Source organism: Amblyomma mixtum, chromosome 3 (genome assembly GCF_055824585.1).
Source record: "Amblyomma mixtum isolate Tamu chromosome 3, ASM5582458v1, whole genome shotgun sequence".
Classification (NCBI taxonomy): Eukaryota; Metazoa; Arthropoda; class Arachnida; order Ixodida; family Ixodidae; genus Amblyomma; species Amblyomma mixtum.
Window position 1 is genome coordinate 16,071,966 of NC_143014.1, and position 10,881 is coordinate 16,082,846.

Consider the following 10,881-nt stretch of genomic DNA (forward strand, 5'->3'; position numbering starts at 1 on the left):
ACCAGTGCCAGGACAGACCCGGTCAGTGACTTTCCCTGGAAGCGGCTGCACGCTCACAGAAATGCCTATATAAGGCAACCATCGCAATTTCTACGCGTTCACCAGCGCCATCACGAACCCAGTCAGTTACGTTCCCTCGAATTGGCTGCCCCCTCACAGACATGTCCACATGAGGCAGCCATCGCGATTCGTGTGCGTGCACCAGTGCCAGGACAGACCCGGTCAGTGACTTTCCCTGGAAGCGGCTGCACGCTCACAGACATGCCTATATAAGGCAACCATCGCGATTTCTACGCGTTCACCAGCGCCATCACGAACCCAGTCAGTTATGTTCCCTCGAATTGGCTGCCCCCTCACAGACATGCCCACATGAGGCAGCCATCGCGATTCGTGTGCGTGCACCAGTGCCAGGACAGACCCGGTCAGTGACTTTCCCTGGAAGCGGCTGCACGCTCACAGACATGCCTATATAAGGCAACCATCGCGATTTCTACGCGTTCACCAGCGCCATCACGAACCCAGTCAGTTACGTTCCCTCGAATTGGCTGCCCCCTCACAGACATGTCCACATGAGGCAGCCATCGCGATTCGTGTGCGTGCACCAGTGCCAGGACAGACCCGGTCAGTGACTTTCCCTGGAAGCGGCTGCACGCTCACAGACATGCCTATATAAGGCAACCATCGCGATTTCTACGCGTTCACCAGCGCCATCACGAACCCAGTCAGTTATGTTCCCTCGAATTGGCTGCCCCCTCACAGACATGCCCACATGAGGCAGCCATCGCGATTCGTGTGCGTGCACCAGTGCCAGGACAGACCCGGTCAGTGACTTTCCCTGGAAGCGGCTGCACGCTCACAGACATGCCTATATAAGGCAACCATCGCGATTTCTACGCGTTCACCAGCGCCATCACGAACCCAGTCAGTGAAGTTCCCTGAATTTTTTTTTTATTCACATACCCTAAAGGCCCTTTTCGGGCATTACATAGGGGGGTGTACAGTTAGAAATGTACAGTATTCCACACAATTGTACAGGCAACACAAATCCAAAAACGACAGCTAAAATCGGGGGGAAAAAAGTGCAGAAAATTCAAAGTTGATAGGACGCAGGAATAGAGGCTGCCTTATCCGAATTCATTTGTAAAAAAAACACTTTAGTTTTTGCAGAAAGGAGTCATGATTTGAGGTGAAGACAATATCATCTAGTAATTCGTTCCAATGATGGACGGCAAGAAGCAATGGTGAATGACTAAAAAGGTGGGTGCGAGCAAACACGGGTTCGAATTTGAGAGCATGATCTAAGCGCGGAAAGATACGGTGGGCGGTTCTAATATAGTATGAAGCGAAAGAAGAGTGACTCTGATACAATCTTTGAAAGTGCGATAATAGTGCTAGTATTCTTCTCTTTTCAAGTGATGATAGCTTTAGCGACGCTTTGATTGCCGTTATGCTGGAACGACGTGAATAGACCTTAGTTATAAATCTCGCTGCTTTATTTTGTATTGACTCCAGTTTGTGAATTAAGTACATTTGATGTGGGTTCCAGATTAAGGATGCGTATTCCATTTTTGAATGGACGAGTGTGGTGTAGGCTAAAAGTTTGGTGGCAGGATCAGCTTGGTGCAAGTGACGTCTGATGAAACCAAGTGCTTTAGATGATTTACTGACAATTGCATCGATATGGTTATTCCACGTTAGATCAGACGAAAGATGAACACCAAGGTATTTGACTGTGGAGACATTCTCAATGGGAATACTATTCATGGAATAACAGTAATTTTGAAGCTGATTATTGCTGGTGAATGTTATAGTCTTTGTTTTAGAGACGTTAGTTTGCATTTGCCACTGTTCACACCAAGTGGTGAATCTGTCGAGGTCTTTCTGCTAAGAGTTGCTGTCGTCAGGGTTGATAATCTGTCTATATATAACGCAGTCATCAGCAAACAATCTAGTAGTAGATGTATTAAATTCACTTACATCATTAATGTAGATCAAGAACAAAATTGGTCCAAGCACCGAGCCTTGCGGCACGCCAGATTTTACCACGGTTGGGGAAGAACAACACCCATTTACGCAAACATATTGATAACGATTAGTAAGAAAGTTAGTAATCCAGGTAATAATATGCTTGTTAATGTTGAGAGAATTTAGCTTCAGTAATAAAAAATAATGGGGTACCTTATCAAAGGCTTTCGCGAAATCAATAAATATTGCGTCAATCTTTAAGTTAGCGTGCACGGCATGATGAAGGTCGGTTATTAATTCAAACAACTGTGTCTCACACGAACGACCATGTAGGAAACCATGCTGATTTGGGGAAAAGAAGTTGTGCTCGGTTAAGTATTTCATTATGGCAGATGATATGATATGCTCCAACAGTTTGCAACGAATACTAATTTGTTGGAATGTAATTTGTTAGAATGGATTGGTCACCTGATTTAAATATAGGATTCACACGAGCAAGTTTCCACGCGTCAGGTACGCATACGGTGTCAAGAGATTGCTGGAACAAGGCAGTAAAAATGGGAGATACAATATGTTTTGTTAATTTTAGCAGTTTTGGGCATATACCGTCTGGACCAGGCGACGAGTTACACCCTTTCAAGCGCGCAAAATAAAGTGCACTTACGGGGAGTGCACTTCCGCCTCCCGAGTGCACTTTACTCTGCGCGGTCCTAAACGGGAAAGCAGAGTGCGTTCGCAGATACGAAAATGGCGGCTGGATGAAAACAAATTTTGCGACATGGTGATATGTAAGCATAACCTTCTGAGAGGATGGAGTGTCGTGTGACAAAAGCGAAAATGAGTATCCGTGCTGCTTGTGTGCTTCACAATATATGTGAAGAGTTCAGCGACAGCGTGGAACCATACTGGAAGCAAGAGTAACATGCACTTGACAACATGTACGGACAACCTCCCATAGAACTGAAGTGTGCAATGGGAGAGGACATGAAGTTCGAGGCGCCCTAGTAGACCACTTTTTCAAGAACCAGCACACACCGTGACATACAGCGCCAAGCAGACTTGTAGCTCCGGGAGCAGCACTGTTTTGACTGAAATGTGGTCATGTATTGTGCATCGAGGAGATGCAAATTTTTCTTTAGAGTTGAAATAATGTTAGTTTGTGTCGTCACATGTGAAAAAATGTACTAAAGAACATATCTCTGTGGCAAATATTTATTTGCAGAGCCTGTCCAGAAAGGCAATGAGTTTGTCCTCACGAACCTCATTGCGTTACAGAATTTCTAAATGTTCCTTCTGCATTTCCAATGTTTCCTTTCTTTGCTCCTCTAGTGAGCAGCGAAGCTGCCGCTGCTCATCTAAGAGCTGTGCCCACAGTTTCGATGGTGCAGCCAGCCGCTTCCTTACTGCAGCACGTGCCTGTGCCTGTGCAGCCTGTGGTGCAGCTGACTCCTGAGTGACGGGTGCTGGTTCCAGGGAGTCGCTGCTTGCTTCCATTTCTGGAGGGTCACCAGGCGATTCATCATCCTGCCTCACTTCACCATGCACCATGTTGTTGAAAATCTGAGGAAAGAAATTGTGTAGTTTGTGAAACTTTTGCTATCATCATCATCATCATCATCATCAGCCTGACTACACCCACTGCAGGGCAAAGGCCTCTCCCATGTCTCTCCAATTAACCCGGTCCTTTCTCAGTTGCCGCCACTGTATCCCCGCAAACTTCTTAATCTCATCCGCCCACCTAACTTTCTGCCGTCCCCTGCTACGTTTGCTTTCTCTTGGAATCCACTCCGTTACCCTTAAGGAACAGCGGTTTTCTTGCCTTCGCATTACATACCCTGCCCAAGCCCATTTCTTCCTCTTGATTTCAACTAAGATGTCATTAACCCGCGTTTGTTCCCTCACCCACTCCGCCCTCTTCCGATCTCTTAACGTTACACCTATCATTTTCCTTTCCATAGCTCGCTGCGTTGTTCTTAACTTAAGCGGAACCCTCTTTGTTAGCCTCCACGTTTCTGCCCCATAGGTGAGTACCGGTAGGATACAGCTGTTGTATACTTTTCTCTTCAGGGATATTGGTAAGCTACCGTTCATGATCTGAGAGAACCTGCCATATGCGCTCCACCCCATTCTTATTCTTCTAGTTATTTCCCTCTCATGATCCGGATCTGCAGTCACTACCTGCCCTAAGTAGACATATTCTCTTACTACTTCCAGCACCTCGCTACCAATTGCGAACTGCTGTTCTCTTGCTAGGCTGTTGAACATCACTTTGGTTTTCTGCATGTTAATTCTTAGCCCCACCGTTCTCCTCTGCCTGTCTAACTGGTTGATCATGCTTTGCAGTTCTTGTCCTGAGTGGCTTAGCAAGGCAATGTCATCAGCGAATCGCAAATTACTCAGGTATTCTCCATTAACTCTTATCCCTAACTGTTCCCATTCCAGTCCCCGGAATACCTCCTGTAGTAGTAGTAGTAAAAACATTTATTTATTTATTTATTTTTTCAAAAGGAAGAGTTAGGGAGTAGGGGGATGGGGATAGATAGATGTGGAGCTACAGTGGTCGGTCTTCCCTAGTCCAGGATACCGTTGGCCTCCGCCGCTGCCTTGGCCCTCGTCACCAGCATAAGCTGAGTGCTCGGGTCGGAGTCAGCCAGGAGGGCCTCCCACTGCTCTAGACTAGGGCTATTTACCTTTGGTAGTAAAGGGCTTTTTTCGCAGCCCCAGGTGGCGTGGTACGTTGTGGCGTAGCCCCCACACCACACGCACTCTTTCGCGTATCTGTTCGGCCACATTTTGTGATAGATGGCTCTGCTTGGGTAGGTGTCTGTTTGTAGTCGTCTGAGCGTGGTGGCCTGCTCTCTGTCGAGGATATCCGCCGGAGCCGAGTACTTCTTGCGCGCTCCCAACAACGCCTTCATTGCCTCCCCGTAAGATTCTGCCGTGCTGAAGGGTTCCACCGGCAAACCCGCCCTCCGGTTCGTGAACCCTCGGACAACGGTGTCTGCCATGAGATTTCCCTCAACCCCAGTGTCAGGGACCCAAATGATGGTGTGTTGAATGTTTATGTTGTTTGATCCATGTCTGTGTTATTTTTGTTCGAAGAGAATACTCGCGGCTTTTCGGCCGATCCTTCCATCTCTGTACGCCCTTGCTGCTGCCTGAGAATCCGTGGCTATCCAGTAACTCAGTCCCTGCCGATTGGCTTCAGTCAGGGCTAGAGCTATGGCGATCTCTTCCGCTGCTTGTGTTGTCCTTGTGCGCACTGATGCACCAGTAACTATATTCCCATTGGCGTTCACTACTGCTACCGCCCTAGCGTTTTCCTTCGTTCTGTACTTGGACGCGTCAACATACAGAACCATCTGTTTCTTCTTTAGGAACCTGTCCAACTCCAATGATCTCGCCGCCCGTCTTCCTTCGTGGTTCTTCGGGTCCATGTTTCTGGGCACTGGTTTAACCAAGAAAGTGCTCCTAATTTGGCTGTCAATGTCTGTCTTGTCTTCGCCCTCGTCTTCTGCCGGGTATCCTAGCTTGATCAGTAGTGCGCGGCCAGCGGCTGTTCTTTTAAGTCTTTCCATTTGAAATCTGAGCATGGTTTCGCTGTGCTCCTCATAGGTGCCGTACACCCCCATGTTCATCAGCTTCTCTGTCGAGGCGCAGGTCATGACGCCTAAGGCTTGCTTATACGCCCTTCTGATGCATGTTTCCATTTTGTTCTTTTCCCCTTTGTTAGGTTGTAGGTACGGAAGCGCGTACGTCATCCTCGGTATGATGAGCGCAGAAGTGATCCGTAACGCATCTCGCTCCTTCACCCCTTTTCTCTTGTTCGTAATCCGGCTTAACATCCTGCATATCTGTTTCGTGGAGCTTTCCAAGAGCTGGATGGTATGGTCCCGTTTGCCTTTCTCCTGCAGCCACATTCCCAAGATGCGAAGCTTATTTGTCCTTCTTACGGGTTGTCCATCTATCTCTAATTCTATCGTTCCCCTGTCCTCTTTATTTTTGTGAAGTCTAATAAATTCTGATTTTTCTGGGGAGCACTGCATCCCGCTAAATAAAGCAAATTGACCGATCTCATCCGCCGCTCTTTGCAGTATTTCTTGCTTGTTTCCCGTCGATCCTTTTGTCGTCCACACTGTGATGTCGTCCGCATAAACTGAATGTTCTACATCTTTGATGTTTTTCAGTCTCCTAGTTAATCCAATCATTGCTATGTTAAAGAGCAAAGGTGAGATGATGGATCCTTGTGGCGTCCCTCTGTTTGGCGTCGTCTTCTTTTCTGACCTAATGTTGTTGATGCCGATCGTTGCTGTTCTGTTAGACAGGAAGGCCTTTACGTATGCGAAGATCCTTTCCCCACAGTTTGTTGCCGAGAGTTCTGTGAGAATGGCATTGTGGCCGATGTTGTCGAAGGCTCCCTTGAGGTCTACGGCCAAGATTACGCCTTCTCGAGTGCCCGATATTTGTTTTAGTACCGTGTCTTTTAACTGGAGCATCACGTCTTGCATGGAGAGCCCCGTTCTGAACCCGAACATGGTATCCGGAAACAGACCGTTGTCCTCCATGTAAATGCTCAGTCTAGTCTTGACCACTTTCTCGTATAGTTTACCGAGGCATGAAGTTAGTGAAATGGGCCTAAGGTTCTCCAAACTGGGTGTTTTCCCTGGTTTAGGTATCACGATAATCTCAGCGTGTTTCCACTCCGCCGGGACCGTGCCCCTTTCCCAGTGCTCGTTGATTAGTCCAGTCAGGCTTTCGATTTGGTCATCACTGAGGTTTCTGATCATTGCATTTGTTACTTGATCTTTTCCCGGTGTTGTGTTCCTTGTGAATGACCTGGCAGCCGCGTATACCTCGTAGTCTTTTATCGGTTCATCCAGCTTCGAGTTCCTTGTCCCTGAATATACCATGGTGCAGGGTGGCACTTGCGTGCTTCCGACGTACCTGGACCAAAGAAAATCTGTAATCTGGGCGTCCGTTCCCTGAAAATTGTGCGTGATACGTTCTATCGTTTTGCTGTTTTCTCTTTTCGATTTTGTCGGGTCTATGAGGTGCCTGAGCAGCGCCCATGTTTTAGCGCTACCCAAGTTGCCGTTTAGTTCATTGCAAATTTGGTGCCAATTATCTCTAAGTAAGTTTGCAGTGTGGTCTTCTATCTCCTTATTGATCTGAGCTATTCTGAGTCTCAATTTCCTGTTATGTTTTTGTTTCTTCCATCTTTTCGTCAGTCCCCTACGAGCCTCCCAAAGATGTAGCAATCGTTTATCCGCACGTGGAAATTCATCTGTGACCTCTAGCTCTGTAGTATTGTCTCTGTGGACCTCCCGTAGTCGTTTGGTCCACTTTTCGATGTCCGTTATCGCAGTTCTTCCGGCTTCATTCTCCAACTGTTCACGGAATTTTTTCCAATCTGTGATTTTTGTCTTTCTCTGGATTGTGCTGCTGTAAGCAGGCAGTGAAGAGCATTGGCGAGATCGTGTCTCCCTGCCTGACACCTTTCCGTATTGGAATTTTATTGCTGACTTCATGGAGAACTATAGTAGCTGTGCAATCGTTATAAATATCTTCCAATATTTTCACATAACACTTCCACACCCTGATTCCGCAATGCCTGCATGACAGCTGAGGTTTCCACTGAGTCAAATGCTTTCTCGTAATCAATGAAGGCTAGATATAGGGGTTGATTATATCCTGCGCATTTCTCTATCACCTGATTGATAGTGTGAATGTGGTCTATTGTCGAGTATCCTTTACGAAAGCCTGCCTGATCATTTGGTTGACTAAAGTCCAAGGTTGTCCTGACTCTATTAGCGATTACCTTAGTAAATACCTTGTAGGCAACGGACAATAAGCTGATTGGTTTGTAATTCTTCAAGTCCTTGACGTCTCCTTTCTTATGAATTAAGATAATGTTAGCGTTCTTCCAAGCTTCTGGTAGTCTCGAGGTCACAAGGCATTGCGTATACAGGGTGGCTAGTTTTTGTAGCACAATCTCTCCTCCGTCCTTCAACAAATCTGCTGTTACCTGATCCTCGCCAGCTGTTTTCCCTCTTTGCATTGCTCCTAAGGCTTTCTTTACTTCCTCCTTCGTTACTGGCAGGATGTCCCATTGCTGTGCTCGACTGCCTCCCTCAGTAACTTGATGATTACATTCGCTACTGTATAGATTTGTGTAGAATTCTGCGGCTAATTCAACTATCTTATCCATATTGCTGATGACATTGCCCTGTTTGTCTTTTAGCGCATACATCTGGTTTTTACCTATTCCCAGTTTTCTCCTCACTGATTTTAGGCTACCTCCGTTCCTTAGAGCATGCTCGATTTTCTCCATGTTAAACTTTCTTATATCAGCTACCTTGCGCTTATTTATTAACTTCGATAGCTCTGCTAGTTCTATCCTGTCTGTGGAGTTAGACGTCCTCATGCTTTGGCGTTTCTTAATCAGATCTTTAGTCTCCTAAGATAGCTTGCTGGTATCCTCTCGAACCATCCTACCACCTACTTCTGCGGCGCACTCTGTAACGATAGCTGTAAGATTATCATTGATTGTTTCAACACTGCGGTCGTCTTCTTCAGTTAAAGAGGAAAATCTGTTTTGTAGCGACATTCTGAATTACTCTACCTTCCCTCTTAATGCTAAATCGTTAATAGCCTTTCGCTTCACCAGTTTCCTCCGTTCCCTCTTCAAATCTAAGCTAACACGAGACCTTACCATTCTGTGGTCGCTACAACGGACCTTACCGAGGACCTCCACATCCTCTATGATGCCAGGTTGTGCACACAGTATGAAGTCTATTTCATTTTTAGTCTCACCATTGGGGCTCTTCCACGTCCACTTCCTGTTTGCTCGTTTGCGGAAGAAGGTATTCATAATCCGTAAATTATTTCTATCTGCGAACTCTACTAATAACTCTCCCCTACTGTTCCTAGAACCTATGCCATAGTTACCTACCGCCTTCTCTCCAGCCTGCTTTTTACCTACCTTTGCATTAAAGTCGCCCATCAGTACAGTGTACTGTGATTTTACTTTGGTCATTGCCGATTCCACATCCTCATAGAAGCTTTCAACTATCTGGTCATCATGGCTTGATGTAGGCGCGTAGGCCTGCACCACCTTCAGCTTGTACCTCTTATTAAGCCTAATTACGATAGCTGCCACTCTCTCGTTAATACTGTAAAACTCCTCGATGTTACCAGCTATATCCTGATTAATGAGGAATCCCACACCTAGTTCTCGCCTATCTGCTAATCCACGATAGCACAGTAAATGCCCGCCCTTTAGTACTGTATACGCCTCATCTGTCCTCCTAACCTCACTAAGCCCTATGACATCCCATTTAATACCGGCTAATTCCTCCAATAGCACTGCTAAGCTAGCCTCACTTGATAAGGTTCTTGCGTTAAACGTTGCCAGGTTGAGTTTCCAATGGCGGCCTGTCCGGAGCCAGAGATTCTTAGCACCCGCCGCTGCGTCCCAGATCTGACCGCTATATATAACACTAATTCATTCCAAACTGGAGTATGCATCATCAATCTGGGATCCTCCTTACGACATTCCTATTACTGCTCTTGAGATGGTTCAGAATAACTGCGCATTTCATCTCACTAATTACGACCGCACTGCTAGCATAACTACTACGAAGTCTAGTCTTTCTCTTCCATTTTTGCTGTCACTTCGTCGAAAGGTGTCTCGTATCGCATTATTTCACAAGTTGTACCATCATACTGTACTGTGCGATCGCCTTATTCCACAGTCATTTTATGTATCCCATCGCACTCACCATAATCATAAAGTCAGTTTCGATTCTTGTAACACCAAATATTTTTCTCACTCATTCTTGCCGCATACCTCATGTGACTGCAATCACCTTGCCGTAGATATTGCCGACATCAATAATTACGAGATGTTCCGCGAAGCTATAGCTAGCATTGTATACTCAGGTGTTATTTAAATTTGTCTCTCTGCTGTATTTTTCCAATCTTGTGTTTCTGCCACTCCCTCTCTGTAATGCCTCTGGCCCTGAGGGGTACGATAAATAAATAATGCTTCTGCAGAACAGATATGCCTAATCATTTGCATGCAAAAAAAACCTCTCTTGCGGCTATGAATAAAAATAGCTTTCTTCCATGTATACCAATACGGCCTTCATCCTGTTCAAGTACGCCCACATTTCTTGTAGCTTGTTTGTTTGCATCAACTCCATACCAAATGCGCCTGCATCATATTTAAAATGCTATATAATGATAGATACTGTACCTCCTCAGGGGAGGCACTGACGTTTGCATCGCAGATGCTTTCCTCCATGAGGCTTGCGTCGTTGACTGGCAGGGAACCAAGAAATCTATGTAGTTCCCAATAAAACTTCCATGGCATGCCCCCGGACCCCGTCCGAGAGCCTGTCCTTATTAGCTGCCTGAAATCAAATAACACCCACGGGGAGGTACAACGTTTATAGCAAGAGACAATCGCGAGTACCGAAATCCTATTTTTTTTTGTCAATGCTTGAAAGCCTACTGAAAATGCCAATTTCGTGCCGTGACTGCCGCGGCAACGAACAATAGCTGGCTAAAAGCGAATCAAAACGCAATAATGTTTTTGAGAAGCCTTCAACCTGTACTTATTCCCCATGTTTTGAATTTTCTTTTGGATTTCCATGGTGGCCCTGCTAATGCCGACGGCACGGAGCCGTTCGGCCATCGCCATTTAGACCTTGAGGTTTCTTTTGGTCCGGCGGAGGTCCGGCAAAAGGTCCTCCCAAATTCTAATAAGGACTTGCGTCTCTTCGTCTATCCACGTAGTCCGCTCCTTGCTTTGGCAGCTTTCGTGAGTTGCCATATCTGTTGCCGCCGCGTTCACTGAAAAGATGTTCACTGCACACTGCAGAGACGGGTACGGCAACACACGATACAAAAAAA

General features: G+C 46.2%; 1 protein-coding gene and 1 pseudogene across 1 annotated transcript; both read right to left on the reverse strand.

Annotated features, from left to right (window-relative positions):
• Nucleotides 1–1,134: 1,134 nt before the first annotated feature.
• On the reverse strand, nt 1,135–1,839 carry LOC149349311 (uncharacterized). Its single transcript, XM_089575432.1, has one exon. It carries the CDS (start codon nt 1,837–1,839, stop codon nt 1,135–1,137), a length of 705 nt encoding a protein of 234 aa, XP_089431558.1.
• Nucleotides 1,840–3,177: 1,338 nt separating this feature from the next.
• Nucleotides 3,178–10,669, reverse strand: LOC149349312 (uncharacterized; annotated as a pseudogene).
• Nucleotides 10,670–10,881: the final 212 nt, after the last annotated feature.

Bases quoted from the DNA above. Each gene is read 5' to 3' on its own strand.
- LOC149349311 (XM_089575432.1), bottom strand. From the start codon at position 1,839: ATGCAAACTAACGTCTCTAAAACAAAGACTATAACATTCACCAGCAAT.